The 22,745-nt window shown below is 36.8% G+C and overlaps 1 protein-coding gene across 3 annotated transcripts in view; it reads right to left on the reverse strand.

Annotated features, from left to right (window-relative positions):
* DMD (dystrophin) overlaps nt 1–22,745 on the reverse strand; it is a 1,782,468-nt gene that overhangs the window by 285,954 nt on the left and 1,473,769 nt on the right. For all 3 annotated transcript variants that reach the window (XM_012730298.1, XM_012730294.1, XM_012730297.1), the window contains one exon: nt 6,501–6,647. In XM_012730298.1, coding sequence (XP_012585752.1) covers nt 6,501–6,647 — 147 coding nt within the window. The remainder of the gene's footprint in view (nt 1–6,500; nt 6,648–22,745) is intronic.

The raw sequence follows: 22,745 nt of genomic DNA on the forward strand, positions 1-22,745 counted from the left end.
TTATGAGAAATAAGGCATGGCAGTGTCATATTCAAGCTACAGACAACACTGATATGAAAATATATTTGTAGACATGTTTGCAAAAGTCTATTATCCAAAGTTTGGGAGTTCATTTCCCAAGAACTTGACACAAATGGACAATCCCTGGCTTCCTCCATTACCTACTGAAGTTCGGGGATAGTTTAACAAGCTCTGTGGGTGAATCTGATCCACGCAAAGTTGAGAACTATGTTCTCTAACAATACTGCTCAAAGAAAGTATAGTGAGAATCATGTATGTGATTTAGTATTTTCTGGGAAACTCATTAAAATGTAAAACAAAAAACCAAGCTTGAAGCAGCAGGCTCCCTTGTACATTGTGAAGGAAAAATGCCCAAGAATAATTGTGAGAAAAGAAATGGGTGAAATTAAGGGTGGTATAGTTTACTTAACCAGATGTATTAAATTAGCATTTTAACAGACAATCAATATAAAAAATTAATGAGATTTCTGCTGTTTCTGGTAGGAAGTCAGTCTTTGAAACTGATGTATATATATCTACACACATATAATGAAACATATAATGTGTCACAATATATATGTATGTAATAAAACATATACAATGTATCACAATTTAAACTGGCTATATTCAAGAACTTGTAATGTAGCAGGTGCCCTCAGTGAAAGGTGACATGTTCCAGGTTCCGTGCCCCACCCAGGGGAGGGTGGAGCTCAGTAAGGAGGAGAGGAAGCTGGGGTGAAGACTGGGAGAAGGAAGGAAGAAAGATGGAGAACAAGGAGACCTGGAGGAGGCCCCTGGAGCAGAGACATGTGAAGAAGCTGTGCTTGCATCCAAGGTCTCATGTACTAGAATCTGTTTCATCTTGATGCAATGGGTGGCAGAATCTATTTAGAGCAGGAAAGTTTGGGGGCCATGGAGTATCTCTCATTCTGCCTGTAATGGGCTCAGTATCCACATGTAGCTATCACATTGCACAGCTTAATTCTAGGCAAGTGTATAGAAATACAGTAAATATAAATCCACAGAGCAGCCAACTTTGCTATTAGGAGTCTACTAGAAGTTTTTCTTTACCTGTAAACTTCACTTTAGGCTTCCAAAGCACTGGAACACTACCCTAAGACAGAACTTTCTGCGTGCCATTGTATTTTCATAATCTGCCTCTAATTGCTTCAAAGTGTCTTACAGAGTCTTCTATTCATCTGTTTGTTTGTCTGCCTGCCTGCCTGTCTGTCTATCGATCCCAGCTGTATTCAGCAAGTGTTTAATGTAGGACAGTGCTTTCTCTAGGGGAAGTCCCTGAATCAGTAACATCAGCCTCCTTGGGAACTTGCTACAAATGGAAAATCACCTACTCCATACCTCGTGAATCAGAAGTGTCTAGGTGAGACCCACTAGACACTGGTGCTCACTCACATTCTAGAATTATTAGTGTAGGGAAGTGTATTTCCTTGGAGATGACTTCAGAGTCTTCATTTTTCCAAGTTGTCTGGTCTGCCATAAACAGAATCAGTTTCATGCTTATCAAAGGAAAAGCAAAGGAGAACATGCTGGCAATATACCACTGGAACCAACTCTTAGCACAACTAAGTGAAGGTATCCTCTGCTCACCTTCACTTAGGGGTAGGGCCACAGTATTTGTAAGAGCAGATGGTTCTAGGTTCTCTGTCTGGAAGGATTCCATAATGTAAGTGCTAGTACAGGATATGGATATTTAAAAAAAGTGCGTGAGGAAAATGTTTAAAGTTTTGTGCTCAGTGCTAAGGGCACCCACATATGCATGTATGTGTGTGGGTGAGCATTTATGCACACATACACACCTGCTTAGAAAACATCAACATAAGCTGCTTTGTGGAATTTTTTTTCAATTGAATTTTTTGGTCATAACAAAGCTATGCACAACTATGGCTTCCATTGGCTAACTATGATCCCTTGTCCCTCCACAAATCTTACAATCTAATTTGCAGACCAAAATCCTATTCAGAAGTTATTAATTAGTAAATTAATTCTTCTTTTTCTCTCTCAGAAATAGATAGATAGATAGATAGACAGATAGATAGATAGATAGATAGATAGATAGATAGATAGATAGATAGATAGATAGATAGAAAACTCTGTAAGACACCTTGAGGCAATTAGAGGCAGGTTGTGAAAATATAGTGCCATGCAGAGAAAGGGAGAGAGTGTGAGTCACTATAAAATATTAACACAAAATCAATCTATGAAACCTTAAGATGGTATAGGCAGCAAAGGGGATTTTGGCCAGTGTGCCCTTGGAACAGATAAGATAATTAACACGGCATGTTTAATCAACACTGACTGAATAAAAAAGTGGGGTGTGCAGAAGATAGGGTCTGGAAATATAAAGATGGAGTATGTAACTGCATGACTTTGGAAGGATCTTAGGAAACCTTTAAAGACATGCATAATTTATGATGCTGTCCTTAAACGTATTTCAAGAATGTCATGCCTGGAAACGTCTTCATATTCAATATTTTCTAAGTAATATAATTCCATACATCCTACAGTCAATAAGCATGTAGTCCTTACACTGAAGTGTATTTGCAGCTTCGGTTGCTATTCACAGATTTCCTCAGAATGCTTAGAAGGGTTAGAACATTCCCTAGAAGTACTTTCTTGTAGTAGAACATTCCCTATAGTACTTGTGCTTGGTGAATAAAGAGCGTGACTACCCTCTTGTGTGTATTGTTTCAAATTTAGAAAGGTTTATCATCAGTTTAACTTTCTTCCCATTTCATCTGGACACACATTTCTACTGAATTAAATATTAGTATTGGTTCCACTTTAAGAGCTAGTTCATTAAAATAATTTTTGGTTGAGTTTAGTATAATTGCTGAGTTCTAAAGACAATGAGAAATATAATGCTTTATAATTTTACAATTGAAACTATAGATGTGATTTTAAGGGCTATATTGAACTGGGCTCATTAATCCATCGGTTTGTAAAAGGAAGATTTCAAAATTAATATCCCTGAGAATAATTATAAAAGGGGAATGGGTGCGTCTGAAAGAAAGTTAAGGCTATCACACTCGTGTTGCCCCAAATAGCTTTGAAGCTGTTAACTTGATTTAATATGAAGTCCATACTTAATAGGACTTTGAAGAGAGGAACCATCTTGCCTGACACAAGCTGTGTGACTGTGATTGTCACTTAATGTTTCTGAAGAGCCACAGTATGACAGCTTGTTTCCTTCTAAAAGGCACTGATGATATGTCCTCATAATGCTAAGAGGGTTATATGAAAGAATGTCCATGGAAGCCATATGCAACTCCAAGGGATGACGGCATCCTACACCAAAAATACAAATTGTCAGATGGTTTAGTAAAAACACATATGAAGGTGCCCACTCTTGGGGAGAAAATAGGATTTTATTCCCATGGAGAGTTTCAAACAGGGAAACCAATATCTCCATACTTCTAATCTGTGGATTCAAAATCAACTGAGAACTCCCTATACACTCGATGTCTAGGTACAAAATAAATCATGTCTGGGTCTTACTCTGCTTTTGATGTTCCTATGGATATGATTTTGTTTTCTATCATTTTGACTGATATCACACACAGCAACAAACCCAGCAGGGCTTTATTTTAAAATCAGAGCTAACGGATCATGAAATTAAACCCAGGCTGTTCTGATATCTAGTAGACCTAGCCCGGTGGTATGTAACTCTCTCTCTTCTCTTACACCTTTTGGCCCAAATGTAAGACTTTTCCCCTTAGGTTTGTATCTATCTTCTCACTACTTGAATGCTCTTTCGTGATTTTTGTCTTAGCAGACATAATAACAAAGGTGAAATTGTATTTGTTTTTCTTTTGTCAAAATTTTAGAAATGAACAAAGGATTTTAAGCAACTCAATTCCTTATTTTTGTAGAAATATGTTATCAGAAGTATGGTAGGCTCAAAGGGCAGGGTTCTGCTGTCCATAGGAACTGGGCATTGCACACATTTCTAGTGGAAAATGTATGGACAGGCCATGTGAGTTGTTCTCCCAGTAACTGGGATAAAGCTTGATGTGAACCTCATCTCTCGCTTTATTCACCTTTTGAGCAGGGACTCACGTTTATAAGATAACAGTGGTTAGAACTGTGGTCAAACGAAAGAATGGAATCAATGTGACTCAGTTATGTGTAAACCAAAACCTTGGATGTCTCAGCATTCTGCTAAAAGTACCTGTAAGCATATCCTCAAGGTCACGTTCAAAAATAGCAACATGTGAAGTGTGCCACAATACAAACATATAGCACAAACTGAGTGGTTTACAATGAGAAGGCTGTATGTGTGTGGGTGTAGGGGTGAGGGACTTGTGAGCTAGAGTTACAGAAGGGGAAACACATTTACAAAACGTCACATCTGTGTGATGAATGGAGGAGGCAACTCCAGTGATTCTAAACTAAATTTTGTTATATGTTTATCTCCCCTAGATCGTGAGACACAGAATCACAGAACTGAACTGGATATGACCTTAGACAAAATGGAATGTCTTATTTTACTCATGAGGGAAGTGAAGCTGAGAGAGATGAAATGGCTTTCCTGAGATAACATGGTCAAATAAGAGCTGAGCTTGAATATGAAGTTATATCTAGTATTCATGCCAGTCTTTTTTTTTAAATTATTATTACACCATCCTATCTCCTTGCATGTGCTTCTCTGTACTTTTAACCAAATCCTTATTTCATGTTAAAGAAAAGTAACAAGCTCCGAAAATGGTCTCATATTTACAACTACATAAACAGTGCAACCAGAACACACTGAGCATTGATTTTTTTAATTTAAATTTTTCCTATCAGTCATAATCCTTTGACCTCATTCAAATGAGTGACGCATGCCACAGTCTAACTGTTGTGCCAATATTTCTGAAAGCGGATAAGGCATTCAGCTCTATAACAGAAATTTTAATATTTCTTTTTTTATATTTTTATATTTCTTTCAAGAGTGTTTGAATAGAAGACCAAATGCAGCCATGGGTTTTCCTTGGATATTTATTCCTTTCCCTATTTATGCTTACAATGAAATACTAAGGATGAAACTGGTAAGATTTTAATAGTACTTAGCCACTATAGAGCAAATAGACACAGGCATATAAACACCTAACTATGCTGTCTTGCGTTAGTCAATGTGCTTCTAATCTTCTAATGTATCATACAAATATTTCAAGACTATCCATCAAAACAGGAATTAAATTATATGAGCTCTCAAGTGGTCTTGAATTTGGAACTTGTTTTTATTAAAGATCTAGCAATTCTGTAGCAGAACTTTCAATCAACCTCTAAATGGACTGCCAATAGGAAAAGCAATCTGGTTTATCCATTTTTTTCTTATTGAAAGCAAGTATTTTTAAATACTGTTCCCTGTTAGTTCCCAGGTACATACTCTTTCTAGTCTATAGAATTGGAAAATGGTGGGAAAACAATGCTGTAAGTTTGTGATTGTACAAGTTTTAGGGTATAAATCATTGTCCTTTACATAGGCAATGTGTACACATGTATCCTCGAACACTACAAAACATTTTTCAAATTCTTATTATAAACGAGGTCCTGTTCTAATAACCTTACAAGAGCTTGCTTATTTAATAGTACAGCAAGTGTGTTAGAGATGAAGAAGCTAACAATTAGAAAAATTAAATGACTTCAAAGTTACTTTTAAGTCTGATACCATAGCCTGTTCCAGGCCCTTTCCATGGATTTTGATTTTTTTAAAGATTTATTTATTTATGCACACAGAACTGGGGTACAAGCCAGAGGTGCAGGGGCGGTGAGAGGCTTCACCAGAGACAGGGTGGGGAGCAGAACAGGCAGACTGACAAAGTACACTGCTGAGAGAAGCAGCGGGCAAGATAGGAGAGGTCTGTCGCGCCATGTCGTCACCACTGCGGCTGGCTTACAGTGGTGCGTCCCAACCTGCTGTGCCACCAGGGTGGGCCCCACCATGGATTTTCATTTCTCATCCTAACAATAAACCAATATTTTAGAGATATTTTATATCCCAATTTTCTTTAGATGAAAGATGGAGAATAGAAAGTTTAAACAACTTGTCCAAGGTCCCACAGATGGTAACTGTAACAGAGCACACATGTTCCTGTGCAAAGTTATGAAAGACTTTTGTGTGTGTTTGTGATAAGATGTTCTTTTTAAGGGTTTAGGAAAGTGTTTAATCATTGACTTTTGTTTAAATTGTGATTCTAAAGGGAAAGGTGTTAAGAGTCCAAGCAATAATAAAATAAAGTGATTTAGTTCTTTCATCCTGATTCAGCATTATCTTCCAGGTTTATTGCAAAGCACTGTAAAGTCTAACTTTATGCCATTTACAAAAATTAATATTAATAGATTTGAAAATATTTATATAGGTATATAAATGATATAAAATATACTACATTCATAAAATATTACTGTGAACATTACAGGAAGAAACTCCTTTTATTGTTCCTTACAAACAAGCCTTGCTTGTATATTCTCTTATTGTAATAAGGAATGACAACGCCTACCTGCAGAAGCTTCCATCTGGTGTTCAGGTCTTCCAGAGTGTTGAGGTTATATGGTGACAGCTGAATGCCCAATGTGGTGAGTTGGCGAGCAAGGTCATTCATGTGGTTTACATTCTCTTTAAGAGGTGCAATTTCTCCTCGAAGTGCCTATTTGAAATAGTCAAGGGCAAATTGGAAGATGAGAACACTTAAAGCAAAGAAACATAGACACATGGAAATGACAAGCTATCTTATTGTTTGGCAGACAGGATCAAGGCACTGGCTGTCATGCCATGCATGGTATATACAGCAATGAATATTTATTAATGGGTGAATAATAATAACTCATATTTATTGAGCAGTTCCTAGGTGCATAATTCTGTGACAAGCTTTGGCCACATATAAGCTAATTTTATTCCTACACAGTAGCCCGGGGAGGCCAGTAGTTGGAGAACTCTCATTTTGCACAGGAGAAAGCCAACTTGCAGATGTTAAACCCTTCCCAAAGTCCTAAGGGTAAAAATTGAGAAACCCTGACTGCATGTCCAAGGTTTCCTTCAGAATGCATATTTATAGCTCCTCTGCTATCTATCTCCCCAAAGCAATTCTGGATTGGCAAAGTAACAGGAAAAAGATTATGCTGCTATAGTTCAAATTTTGTTTGTCTCACAACCCGAAATGCACCCTCCCCCTTTTTAATAATAAAAACATATATCCATCATAAAATATGACATTCCCCTTTTGCACCAACTATATCCTAAACAGATTCATTTAGAGATGGGGTATTTTGTCAAGTCCTAGGAATGACTTCCCAGGCTTCTGGCATTTTAGTCCTTGTAGTGATGACTTAAAGAAAGCTCCCGTGGGACTTCTAGGCTGTCTCTAAAGCAATAGAGCAAGATTCTCTGATGCAATGCATCACGACAATCTGTTGAACAGAAGAACCCTATGCAGATATGAGAGGATATTACCATGCATCATACCTACCCTATTGAGATGACATTTATGGATCTTTAACATGATGCATGATGTCCAAATGTTCCAATGAGCAATTTCTAAGGGACAAATTTCCTCACTTAGAACAGTTTGTGTAATGTAATGTCTGTTTACAAGGACAGCATCACTTGTTTGGCTCTCCATGCTGTTTTGACTTGCTTGATCTGGGAAGGTGCTATTTTTGTGGTTTACCATGTTGATAAAGCCATTGACCTCATCTGTAACCCTCTTGTTCATCCCCACACCAAACACCAAACAATAGGAGCCAAGTATGTGCATTCTAAATAAGAATGGCATTATCCTCTCTAGGCAACCTCAACATCTCATTACTAAAATGCGGTATTATGTGGAGCTTAAGACTCTGTTATAGTTATCAGATAGTGCAAGATATTTTGATAATCACTCTGTTGAGCTTACAGTATTTTAAAGTGGTAATTCAAAATATCCTATTAAACACTCACGGGTTTATTTTGGGTGTTACAAAAGGTTGTGGAATTAGACTGCAGAGATAGTGGTCAAATCTTGAGACTATAAGAACTGCCACTGAATTGTATAGTTTAAAAGGTGAAATTTATGGTATGTGAATTATATAGTAATAAACTTAAAAGCAGAGAAAACCAAAAGAGACTCTTTAACCAGCCACACACATGAAAAAAAATTATATCCAATGTAGTCGTCTTTATTCAGCTTCACGTCAGTGGAATTTTGTAGGAATCAGTCTAAAACGAAGGCAGATTTTATAGGGATTGATAATAGTTTTATTCCCTTTCCTCATAAATAAACAGATGGGTTAAAAGAATCAGAACAATGGAGAGAGGTGGCTAAAATCCATATACATGTATTCATATCTCTAAAAGGAAATGATCCATAGTCACTTTGTTTTCCTAATAGAAAGGTCAGATAACAGATTTCTTAAATGTCAATGGGGAAACCTACACAAGGACAACGATTATAAAATAAAACCATTCTCTTATGGATAATAACATGTGTTCCTAGTAACTGCAAATATCATGTGAGTGGGAATCGTGAACTTCCATTCACAATTTTAGGCATGGCTGCAAAGATGGTGAGATAGTTAGGCAGGATCTGAAAATGTTGCTCATTCACCCTGCAAACTAATCGTCTACCTTATCAGTATGGCTTTCAGCCCTTATGCTGAGTACCCAAGTGAGAGAGAGTGAAGTCAGATTAGATTTCAGACTGTCTTTGGAGTCTATAATGTACATGTTAAAGTGTCTCCTATTAGAATATTTTGATTTTCATTTCCTCCTCCCAAGTCCTGGACACAGATTTTAATCCTGCATCAGCATTTTGTAGGGCAGACTAAGAGAATTTAAAATATGTTCCAGTACTAACAATGGATCACAATACTTATTCACTCTGCCTTCTCCTTCCCTCCCCACACTGTAATAGAATCTCAAACTTCTTTTTTTAATCATCTCTAGCAATTACAGAAATAGTTCTCTTAACTGATCTGCACTTAATACTCACCAGATTAAGTAGAGTCTTCATTCCTCTGTAAAACTTACTAACTAGGGCCTCTAACAGCCTCTATATAAAATATTTGAGGGTATCTGTCAGTATGCATGGCTCTTCAATTCTTCTCAGTTGTCAGTGTGTTTATGTTCTCAAACCTATTTTTCACAGTTAGTACTGCAATTTCATAATTTAAGATTTCCTAAGCCAAAGTAGTATGTCTAAAAAGGAAATAAGCTATTTCATGAAAATCAGGTTAAATATTCTGGAAAGTTGCTCAGCAAAGTGAAAGAAAATACGTATTATTGAATTGGGTGTGGAAAGGCAACTGTAAAGCATTATGGAATCAACCAGAAAAATTTAGGAAAATTTTGTGTTGAGAAGACTTGTTATGTTTCCTGATGGACTGCTACTACTATAGAAACTGCAACTAGAGTTAATACATTTGTATCATCAATGTGATTTATAGAGAAATCCAATCAGGGAATCTAGACTCAAATGTTATAAAACATTAAAATGTTGGTGATAATTTGAAGATAAAATATTTTCTTTATGATTCTCTGACTCTTTCAATGAATTGCTGTACTGTAGGTCCTGATTGAGTTGGAATAGAGCACACATATTACACATTTTTACTACTATTGTTTTACCACCACATACAATTACTACAGCTATTATTAATTAAGGGGGGCATGTATTGTTTAATCTGAATGCTTTAGGTTCAGTTTAATCTGAATGCCAACATTCTAATAAGATTTGATAAAGGAAGCTTTGAGTGATGAGAAAGGGGTCAGTTGGTAAAGAGATCATCTGATGTGAAGGTTCACTTTGGGAGAAATCTTGATGGGTCTGTGAACAGTGAAGACGTTTTAGGCAGCTGGAAATTATCAAGAGGGTAGTAAGTACATCAAGATGCAGAAAAGGAGGTAACTGATAGCAGAAAAGAGGAAGCTATAAAGGACACAGAGTCTGTCCATGACAGTCTTCACTTTGGTATTTGACTTCCACACTGGTGGTACCTCCACACCATGCAATGATGGCTCACTGCTATAGGCTGCTGGTGCCTAGAAATATAGCTAGCAAGACACATGCCTCCTAAACAATGAGTCACAGGACAGCCTATGTTTAGCATGAATAGAGGTACCATGTCATTTCAATGGGTAATATTAGATTCAATTATATTTCAAATATTGGCACTTTTAATATTGCACATAGAAATTTATGTTTAAAGTATTAAATTCAAATCATAAAATGTCAGAAAGCACAGTTAACTCTGAACAATATGATGTGCTATTTAAACACTACCAGAATTTTATTAGATTTTCATTCTAGTTCGGAAGCACTAAGCGAGAAAATACTGACGGGGACCAAGATATTGTGGGTTTTCTTAGAATCACTTAAACATCTGGAATACGTTCTTCATGAAAGAGCAAACCACGTCTAATTTTATTATGACTGGTTTCATGCAGGCAGAATTTTCACTTCATTAAATGTTGTCTGATTATAGATATAAAAGTACTGATTTAGGATGATATATAAGTCTGATGTGTCAAGTTTTTCTTTCTTTTTATGAAATTAAATGGCCTGTCAGTTCTTTGCTTATCTTTATGTAGTTAAGGATTTGTTCAAATATATATTTAGAACTTTAGTCATCAACGACTTCACAGAAAAAAAAAAACTTCAGAAATTGTCTATTAACAAAGAACATTCTTTCTGAGGGAGCAATCTTCACTTGCAGATGAAAGGACTCTTCCTTTTGCAAGGCACAGGAGGTCAGTTTAGAGATTTAGAAAGGAACCGCTAGTTTGGTGGCCTCCAGTTCCTCTTTGAACAAAAAAAGACAGCCCTAGCATCGAATGCATATGGAATGGATGAATACCGAATGTAAACATGAATAAAGGTGAGCGGGAACATTCCAAGTAGTTTTGATAGAAACTATGCGACGAGTTTACTTAAGAAAAGTAATGAGCTGGCCATACAGTGTTGAGGACCTATTTGAAGCAGAGGAACAAGCTTTTTTTTAGCAGAATCAATCTGCTCAATTTTCTCCTTTGCCGTGCAAACATGGAGAAAACAGTAGATCCAGAAGTAGGATTCAGTAACTTGGTTGTGGCACAAGCACTTAGGGATAAGAGCACATCTTAGCCAGAATGTGATTGCAAGCCAAACCATGGAATTGAAACTGGATTAGGAAAGAAGTGAAGCCCTACAAGGCTTGTAGGTGGAGAAAGAGTAGTCAGTGGTAGACATCCAGAATAATCCAAGAAAAGTCACAAGGAGTAACTACAAGCAAGTAAGGAGAGAAGACTCAAATTTGTTCTGCCACTTCTGAGGTCATTTGGAAGTTGTATGTTATGAGAGATATATGCGTATCTGTAACAGGATAATCCCCAGGGAATCTGGAAACTTCTGTTGCCCTGTAACACATCTATACACATGCATGTGCCTGTATCACATATGGTTATATACATATATACATGAACACATGCACACACATATGTGCAAATATTAATGGTGCTGCTGAGAATCATCTTATTTTCCCTGGTTAGGGACATTAAATGTTCTTCCTGAAATCTTAACCTACTAATTCATAGAGGTCCTCGCTCATGTACCAGGAATTCACAGTTCATCGGGTCTGATGATGAAATGACATTCATTCCAGGGCTGTGTGCACTGTGCAGAGAAATTGACAGTTCAAATTCTGCCTAATAAACAAAGTAGTGACTAACTGCATTTCTTTGTATGGGGCCTCATGAAACAAATATTTTGAACCCATCTCTCTAAAAAAAGTCTAAAATGGGCAGCGTTAGGAAAAATCCGAGAATTCTTTATTCTGGGTTAGTAGTGAGAAGTGGAGGGGGAAGAGTGGAAATTCTATCCTTTAAAGTCAGGTCTTTTGCACCGATACTGGAGCAGGTATTTGTGGTGCAGGCATGGCAAGAACCCAGCTCCCCAGAATTGGGGGGAGGCAGCCCGGCTGTGGTTTGTGGCTTTGGTGTTTCTGGATAGTTATACCAACCTTTGGGTAGTTGTTCCCTGTTACTGGGGTCAAGGCGGTCAAGGACCACACCTGAACTACCCATATCAGATGCCCCTGAACCTCTAAAATACTCAGGAGGGCGTGGAATGAGCTACTCCAGGCCATTGGATCAGTAACAAAGAAACACAAGATGAGGTGCTTTGGGACAGTACAGAGGGCTTGGAGACATCCCTTGTTAGCTGTAATTCTTGACTCTACAATGGTTAGTTCCCCGCTGGGCGTGGGGGCCACTAGTGAAAGTTTTTAGCTTTTGTCTCAGCTATGTACTGGAGCTCAGTGGTCTAGCCCCCTAAAGTTAGTAATGAGAATTCATGTACAAAAGTGTCGTGGGGATAAAAGGAGGCTAACTGGCATGTAAAGCCCAGGATAAAGGAGACTGGAGAACTGGATGAAGTTCTAAGCAGCTAGAATCTGAGTGTTCTTCAGAGAAAAGGGGAGTGAGTGGCAGGACAGAGCAAGACAGCAAAGGACGGATGTGGTTTGGTCTGGAGCCAGCATCTGTCTCGTTGCACGGGAGATCCTGAGTACGAAATGTAGCAGCTCACCCCACTTTGGCCCATGGGGTTGCCCTGGTTCTTGCAGCGTCAGCCAGTGGTCTGAAGGGAGGAAAGAGATGTGGGGTTGCTCAGGCAAGGCGGGAAGCTTCCAATGTTTCTCTGGAAAAGGCTACAACTATGGGTCTTTACCAGGCAACCCTCAAGGTTGGAGGGAAAGAGTTTATCTCCCCAGTGATACAATCTGGCTGGACATCATAAGCATCTACTGCAGAACTAACTTCATCCAGCTCTCCAGTCTCCTTTACCCTGGGCTTTACATGTCAGTGAGCCCCAAGACACTTTGTACATAAATTCTCATTATTAACTTTAGGGGTTAGACCAATGAAACCGAGATACCACACTCATTTCTGCCAAATTCTGAGGGATTGTGTGGTGCTGAGATACAGGGGTGGTTTGCAGACACAATGTGTACAGCACATCTCTCTGCCTTTAGTATCACCTTTGCCTTTGGAAGAGACAATTGTGACCATAAATTAAGCCCATGAAATTATGTACTCGTTTTAATAGAGATGCGACTGCGTTCCATTTCAGCATCTGTTTTTACAGTGATGGCCTGAAGGCAAAATATTATGCTGTTTCTTTTCATTGTCTTCCTTACGTTCCATTTTCAGAACAATCCTTATACATTTTCCTACTTGGGCATGATCACTTTTGATGAGCAAACTGAATAAGGACATAAATAAATGCAACAGACTCAGAACTAATGACCTAGATGTAGCATAATCAGGATGACTTGGGGTAGGTTAATTTTTTTTTTCCTAAGAACAGATTTTGAGGAAAACAACATGAAGTTTGTAAGCATGAGGAAATTTGGTGCATTTATTTCCCAAGCAATTATCGATAATTATGTTGTAACTATGCTTCCCCCTCTAAGTCACCACACTTCTAAATTTGTGACACTTTAAGATTATTAATCAGCCACTTTGCTTTTTCCATTAAGAATACTCACAGTTTTAAAGAAAAAAATGACCACTAGTCTCTTTCTATTATTGAAAAAGAACATATCCAAACATAAAACCATACTTTTTTTTGGGGGGGGGGACTTTTTCATTTGCATCCATTATAATACTCCATTTTTCAGGATATGGCTTTACTGTATCACTTATAACCTCAAGGTTCAGAAAATCAAACTAAATTACAGCTTAATTACCTGTATGGCATCTGTCTTCTTTTTTAAGGCACCTTATTTTGCCTTCACAGATATAAAGTGGAAATGAAGGACAGGACAGAACTGATCATCAAGGAAAGCCTTTACTTAAAGAACAAGCTGCATACACTTTAGTTACTTTAATTTCCTTGGAAACTTATTTTTACAATCCTACTCTGGTGGCTGATTATTTCCATTTTATAGAAAAAAGCAAGCCAAAATCAGAAAAAAAAAATATTTCGAGCTTTCCAATGATACAATTAAAACAAAAGGTAGTTCGAGTGTTTTTACAAAGGCTAAATGCAAAATCTGCATGATTAAAATAAAAAGGTCTCTAATGAGTATAAATAAATCTTTTAAACAGTCCACATTTTTAGGCTGCTAAGAAAAAAGAAGAAATGTCAATATTTTCTTTCTGAGAAATTATATGTGACAAAAACAAAGCAAAATGGCAGTTAATGAAATCTATTTACTTCTTTAAAAATAAGTTATAATTGGACCCTCCATGGTGGCACAGTGGGTTGAAGAACAGCACTGAGAAGCTAAAGTCACTTCAGCATGAGTTTGATCCCCAGTCCTGGAGGTGACCCACGTGGCATAACTCTCCTGGTCGACCCGCTACTCCCCTCAGCAGTGTACTTCATCGGTTGGGCTGTTCTACTCCCCACTCTGTCTCTGATGAATCATCTCACTGCCCCTGCACCTCTGGCCTGTACCCCAGATCTGTATGCATAAATAAATAAATCTTTTAAAAAATAAGTTAAACCACTGAAAACATAAAATAAAAAATAATCTTAAACCATTAAAAACATTAGCCACAAGAACATTGAGATTCAAATCCAGGATTTTATATCTCCTTGTCCTCTATTTATAGCCAGTGGAGCACTTTATGTGATAACATGGAGAATACAAAGTCAGATGGGGTCAGGTTCAGTCTAGTTCAAGGACATTCTGCAAAGGAGAAGGTGATAAGTTCATTCAGAAAGAGCCAGACTACGAGCCTTTCTGCAGGAGATGTGTCTTTGGGGCCAACTTCTAATATCACCCCAGGGGAAACCTGCTCTCCTCACTCCTCTACTCTAACCTTGCAAGTTCTTCTTGAACTAGACATTGGGATGCAGACACATGAACTGATAGAGGAAAAGGAAGCAGACTGGAAGGTGGAAAGATTTGTTCAGAGACTGAAAAAAGGGTAAGAGGTGGAAAATCTCATGTGTTTGGGGAAGAGTAAACAGTGTTTAATCACCTGAAGCTAGAAGTCCAGGGCAGTTATGGAAGACAGATCATGGGTGTTTTTAAATCCACTTTTAAAATGTGAAGAACAAAGTTCTATTTAATTACTACTCACTTATTTAACACTTAAGCATATTCTTCTGGGTGTGGCATGATCAATTGGAAAATGTCAAGTAGATCAGTACAAGCTTGCAGTCATTTTGGAAACGAGAAATAAAAATGAAGATGAGTGTTTGTAGATTTGGGTAACAAGTATGGCCAGAAACATGGTTGAAATTATCTACAAAATAATATTTAAAGACCTTATATATCTGAAAGAGAGCATTTTGCCCTGTACTTTCATGAATGTGTATTCATTCATTACAGACATTTTATTGAGCACCTAGTATATGCCAAGGAATGTTCCAGGGACTAGGGATACAAAAGTGCACAAAACAGACCAAGTTGCTATGATCACACCAATTAACTATAATGATAAAATTTCATTTAATTCATGACTATTATTATTATGTAGGCTTACAAGGAAATTAATTCCAAGCCAAAATGTATTTATTCATAGCTACAAAAATGCAACATTTTTGACTAAGAAAGAACAAGACTTTGGTATTGTATATAGCAGTTCCCAAGAGATACTTTTCATTCCATAAAAAACAAATTAAGCTACTTTTGCATGTATGAATAATGATGGATAGAGGACTCTAGGGTTGCGATTTACCTGTGCAGTATGTTATACCTTGTTTGCTTTATACTGAGCACGTTTATTTAATTTTAGTTCTGTGGGGAAGGTACTCACTATTGAAACAAAATGGAATTTTGCTGATTTGATTTTCTATTCAATATATTGTTATCAACTTAGAACTACTAAAGCAGAACTGAATCAGAGATGAATATAAATTTTCTAAGATATGAGATAAAAATAATTAAATGGAAGAGGACAGAAAGGATTATAAAATGCCCTTCAATATCCACTTTTACATTTAGATTATTGTAGCTCCTGAATTTAATAAATATTATTAGTCTTTCCAAAATGCCTTTCTTACACAGGGAATAAAAAAGAAGAAGATATGCAACTATTTAAAGATAAACGAAATGAATGTAAAATGGATTTTCTTCATTAAAATCTATGCAACAGCATGCTTAAAATTTAGACTGGTAATTTTTATACAATGGTTCATCTTCATTTCATCATATTTCTTGGATGCAAAGAAAGTCTTATGTATTACATCCAAGTAATATTGGTCCTCCAGATACATCAGTGGTTTTTATTTTTACCTTGATGTATGCAAATGTGCACTTCGTGAAGCTACCTTCTTAAGAGGGGTTTGGAGTTCGCTCAGTTTTTCATTGTTTTCTACCATATACTGAGATCTTTTACTGTTAAGACATTCCTCTCATTTTCTGATCACATCTTAAGGTACAAGCTATATTCATATACTCTTATGTTCTGTTTTACAACTTCTATATTGATAATGTCCACTCAAGCACATGGGGATGATGAATAAATTATAATTTACACAAATGTGTCTAGGTGTCAAGCTGTCAAATCAAACCACTAAAATATTATTTCGAAAACTTTTCAAAGGCATTGGCCAAATCTACATTTTACAAAAAATGATTAGTATTCAAATAATGAAGATATGCTATTATAATAGATTTATTTTCTTCTTCAATAAAGGCATATGACTTGACATCCTCTAAAAGTCTGTGCGATGATATTCTATTGATTATCTAAAGGACTATTATTTCAGTTGAAATAAATGGTTTAAAATCTTTTAAAAAAAGCTTTTCAAGTAAGAATTCAAGTGTTTGAAAGACAAAGTGGCTTAGATTTCAGTAATATTCATCCTGCGCCAGGACACTCAACTCCAAACCCCAGGCCATTTTAACACTGAGACAACCTTGAAAACATCTTCCTTCAACCTTTAGAACAAAATGTCACAGTGGCTCCAAAGGTAATATTTTATTCACTGCATAAGCCAAAGGATCAATAGAACTTATGCTCATTTGTTTAGATTATACTTCTTTTAACCTTATGCTTTATTGGATACACAAAAGTCACCATTATATTGGAGAACCCTGTGGCGATTCTAACATTGGATATGTGTAGGTTGCAAACAATGAGCCATTCTCTGGCTTTTCCTCTGCCCAGGTAAAAATATATGGAGGCCAACAGGCAACTGAGAAGTAGTAGGTGGAATGGTGCATGTGTTTATCTGCATTTGGCCAGACAAGAGCCTTAGACCATAGGCAATCACACGCGTGAATTACTTAATGACACCTGGAAGAATTTTGGTTTACAGAAACCTATAGACTTTACATAACATTAAAATGGTTTAATGCAGAAAAAGAAGTGAATAAAAAAAGACACCGGGTCATGGTTTGTCACTGGTTCTAAAAATCCAGGCCAATATATTGCTCGCTTCCCTTAATCACTTTAGTTTCTATTTAATTACTGTACTTTGGCACATATTGTCAAACTGGCTTTGCTTTTTCCTGACGTGCTTATGTGATACTGAGATCTTGATGACACGACTTGAATATCTGATAGAGAGAAATTCTAAATGAGCCTACTGCATCTATAATAACGCAGAATCCCAAAGAGTAAGACTTCTAAAAACAAGGGTGTTTTGAAATAGGACTAGCAGGCTCTCAGTTATATGAAGAAAATAAAATTCACTATAGAAATGAATTCTGTAAGAGGAAGCAGAAATGTATCTTTGTGTTAGATTCTCTTGCCTCTTTCTGTTTAAGAAAGTTTGACATTTCAGGGCTAACACACTGTGGAAATGTAATAAATATTGAAGTTTACAAACAAAAACATAACTATGATATGTGGACCAATTTTTAAAACCATTGAAAATCAATGTGTCCTTATTCTGCTTAATTCATTTAACTCAATTACTTAATGTACACTTGATTTGAGTGGATTTATAGATAACTATTTCAATTTTACATTGGACATTGATCAAATTATTTTCAATGAAAATTTTCTTTATTTCACTCTCCACCCCCACAGGATTCCAGAACAGGGGGGAATCTTTGCTTTGAATGTTTTTGGTTTAACTTTAAAACATATTTTAAAATTTTATTTTTATGAAGGTAACATTGTTTTACAATGTGGCACATGATTTAGAGGCACAGGTCTCTTCCTGCAGGTATCGTTACCACATCATACCCACCGCAAAGATACCCATCGTTCTCCATGGTGTTCCACTGTGCTCTCTTCACCTCGTCCTCCTCTGGAGAAGCATATTTTAAGAGATTTGTTTCTACAACATGCATCCCATAAGTCTCATTACATCTGCCACTCATCCAATACCACAACCATTTTCACAGATATTTAACAGAGTGATTTTGCACCACACTTGCTGAGAAAAATCTTCCTTACCAATTACTATAGTTACAACTATGGCTATTTCCTGCTATCTCCCAGATATACCTAATATCCACAGCCATTTCTACATCCAAATATATACCTTACTCTGCTGAACACAGATCATCAATAGGTTGACAAGGTAAGTTACAAAATGCAGGAACTCCTGGATAAGCTGCCAGCTAATCATATAGAGCAAGCAGGTTGTAACTAAAAAAAATCAAATAGTCTCAACTATTCCTAATGTCCTATCTTTCAGACAGTCCGTAAAGTACTTACTTGTAATCAGTATGTTTGGTGGAAAATTATGAGGATAGTTTTAAAATTTAATTATTATTAAATATAGCACCACTTAAACTAAGTGAAACATTATGTGACTAAATGTTTTCATGTTAAGGTATTAATACTGGGAAGGCAAGTGAAGGTCTTTTTTTTTTTTAAAGATTTTATTTATTTATGCATACAGAAATGGGCACAGGCCAGAGGTGCAGGTGTGGTGAGAGGATTCAGCAGAGACAGAGTGGGGAGCAGAACAGGCAGATCGACAAAGTACACTGCTGAGGGGAGCAGCTGGTGAGACAGGACAGGTCTGCTGCGCCATGTGGGTCACCTCAGGGCGGGGATGGAACTCACACTGAAGCAGCCATGGCTTGGCTTAGCTTCGCAGTGCAGCACTCCAACCTGCTGCGCCACCAGGGAGGGCTCGGCAAGTGAAGTTCTATGCTGTCAGAAGCAATCCCCAAATTGTATGAACAGTATTAAAATTCCAACAAGAAAACTGGGATAGTTAATTGTAAAAGTCTTCCACCAGAGACATTCTGAAGGAGGCCATTATTCACTTCAACATTTCAGAGTGAAACTATGCTCCTACCTGAACGATCAATCACCCTTACAGGAGGCAATTTGTCTGCATTTATTTTTAAATTAAATGTTCTGGATCTTGATAAATATAAAAGCTATATGAAATGACATATTTATTACTTGTAATCAAATAATTACTAGCAATAAATAACATATCTATTTATACACACACACACCCTAGACTTACTATGAATTATATAGTGATTCTCAAAGTTTTTCTGAGAATGGGTTAGAAATGCAGATTCTCAGCATTACAAGGTCAGGTCTCCAGACCTTGTAAATGAGAAACTTTAGGCAAGGGGTTCACCTGGATTTTCACAAGCCCTCTAGGTGATTCTGATATACAGTAAAGTGAGAACCAGTGTCCCAGAAAATTCCTGACATTCTCAATGACTTTGTATAACTTGATCCCCTGCAGTCACAACTATGATCAAATCAGACACTTACAGATTACCACTTCCAGGAGGTACCTTAGGCCTGGGGTGGGAGGTGGATAGATTTTCCATCAAGAAAGAAAAATTTCATTATTTCTAAAGAATTATTCCGTGTTCAAGAAGCAAACAGCATTGAAGAAGCCACTTAGAAATATAGAGACAGTAATTACTAAATTTCCTCACCAGTTAGAGGATGCACATTCATTCCCAGCTGCTGTGACAGTTGGGTGTCAATGTCTCAGGTACACCTCTTCTCCCTGCTGATGGGAGCTCCCAGTGTAGGAGGTAATGCCCATGTCTACAATGGCAGGCCACAGTCACTGGTCTGGTAAAGGCAAGGCCATGAGTCAACTGTGAATGTCTCTTCCTATTTCTGCATTCAGTGAGATGGTACCCTGAATCAGCTATGGCCGGAATATTTACACCATGGCAATCAGAAAATGCAACAAATCAGTGTTTGCTCCTCCTCACAGTGAGTTGATAAATACTAACACCTTGCTGGCCACAGCCAATGATTGGTGGGAATCTGGAAGGATAATTGTGCTGTGTGATTTATATGTTAGAGAACTTTCCTTATGGATCAGGAGGGATGTTAGATTTTTGCCTGACAAACATACTTGCCTGACATTTTCTTCTCCCTTATTATGCTCCCCTACTGCCATATAAGCTTCTCCTGAAAGTAGCCTATCTCTAAATCATGTGCACACAAACTCCTGTTTTGGGGTCCTGCATCCAGGGATACTGACCCATAATACCAGTTAGGTCACTAGTTCAATGACTGCTATACAAATGCCTCAAAGATATGTGTTAAAAATTATGAAGAACTATAAATCATACACATTTGAGTCCCAATGCTTATATGAAATGGCAAAAGGTAAACTTGAAATGGCAAGGATCTACTGTTTGTATATGTTTACATAAAGGAAGTTGAGGAAAAAAAGATGAAGCCTGCACAAATTGGGCAATTTTTCATATGGTGCTTCTTAAATGATGGCTTCACAGTCATGGATGAATGTAGTGGGGGATTCCATTTACTTAAGATTTTGGAGAACACCTTTGTACTAAAATACAACAAATATAATGTGGAAAAGATCATAAAATTGACATGAGATTTTCAAAATAAAATAGGAAACATCAAAGACATTTCATACAGGTGGAAGGGGAAGATATCAGAATTCATTGCCTTTCCAGCTAAGAGAACCATAGCAGAGAAGTATGAGAAGCACTGCTTTTGGCAAATGTCAATAGAAAAATCTATAATAAATGTAAACTATAATGAAGAATGATATTTTAGTATAAAAAAATCTTACCAAAATTTTACACTTCTTTGGTACCATGAAACAAGAGGGTTACATTAGTAACATAGGCATCTGTTTCCAGAATACCCAGAAAGCTGGTTTACCAAGAGCAATTATTCAGTGCCATTGCTTAACTCAGTTAATGTAAGGTTGCGTAAGGCATAATACTGGTGCTAATGGTAACTGGTAATTTTGAAAATTGTAATTGCCAAGCAGGACACAATAGGAGCTCACTCCTTGGGTTATGTGTTTTTAATCATTCCTTGTTGTGCTTATGGTAGCAGAGTAACATAATTCTGAGCTGTAAATTGGTTCCAACTTTGGGAGAGGTCAAAGGAGAATAAAAATACATATTGGTTGAGTATTTCCATATTCTAAAGAAACATGGGATTTCAGCTAAATGAATAACTCCCAAGATGCATAAGTGTTTCTTAACTAATGCATACATACATGTAAATGGATAATACTTGTTCTCCCAGTCTGGTGTTAAAAATAATATTCCCAGGAAAATTAAGATCTCATTAATATAATTCCTATATATGATTTAATTCATGAAATTAATGAAAGATTCACATTCTATAATTAGATCAGACTGGGTACCAGTTTTAACTATATCATAAACTAATAGATGAATTTTTAGATCTGTTATTGCTGGCACATACTACTTAAGGAGTAGCATTTATTATTATTAGCAGTCACAAAGAATGCTTCAGGAGGAAATCCTCAGTAAACAGGTCTGCTGTCTTAAAGGATCAGTTTCTGATATGGTTATTTTCAATCAGTAGGAAGGATGATACTCTTTGGAGAAATTTTTATTTACCTAATTAAATGCTTCTTAGTAGAATAATGTCACGTGAACTCATTAGCTGGCCATTTTGACAACCCACGTGCTCCAAACTATCCCATAACTAGAAGAATTTTACAACTCTGATTTAGCACAATAACAATGGCCAACTCTCATTCATTTTATCACAGTTCATCAAAGAACTACAAAGAAGTCCAAATTAAACGAAGTTCAATAATAAAAAGAACATGTTCCTTTTCCAACTGTTCTAAAGCTTTTTCCTATCTTTAAGCAAAGTTCACACGGTAATTATCTTATTTATGAAAGTAAAAGCAGAAGGATGCTTCTCCTATGAAATAGATGGCTTTATGCTTTGAATGTGGAAGGCATCTCGAAACAGTCAAAAAAGAAAGCGTGTTAAATGTCATCAGCTCATTTCCTCCCACCCACTGTTTTAAATCGTTTGCTTGGTTCCAATGTATACTACACTTACATAAGTTGTTTATGAAGAGCCAAATTAATAGTCTTTGCAATTGTTTTCGTTGGAATTTGGAGAGCTGACAAATGAATTAGTAGAAAATGGCAATTCTACATGAATTAGCTTTTAAGTCTCCCTAAGAGGCTGATGCAGAACTTAATAAGAGACTTATTAGGAGAAGTAGGACAACTTAATTCAGATTGATTATAGACTTCACGAAGACAGCTGGGGTTCAAATGAAACTGAAAAAGAACTTATATGCACTTCAAAGTATGCTAAGCAGATGTCTGAAACAATTACTCTGCACTGCCTTTTCAGAAGTTTCAAAGGCAGGATGGGAATAGCATGGTAAAGGAAGGTTCTATTTGCCTAAATTGAGGTAGGGGCTTTTAAGACACACACAACACTATCTAAAATCAAATGCCTTGGGTGAGGAACGTGATCTTACATTACTATCTTAAGTAATTTGCTTTCAGCTTTATAAACAAAGTAGCAAATGAGAGCAGATACATGGGAACTAAGTACAAAGCCCTCCTAGCAACACTAACTTACAATTAACTTTACACTGAACAAATAATTTGGCATGCTT

The sequence above is a fragment of the Condylura cristata genome, unplaced genomic scaffold (genome assembly GCF_000260355.1).
Source record: "Condylura cristata isolate star-nosed mole 26May11 unplaced genomic scaffold, ConCri1.0 scaffold00027, whole genome shotgun sequence".
NCBI classification, from domain to species: Eukaryota; Metazoa; Chordata; class Mammalia; order Eulipotyphla; family Talpidae; genus Condylura; species Condylura cristata.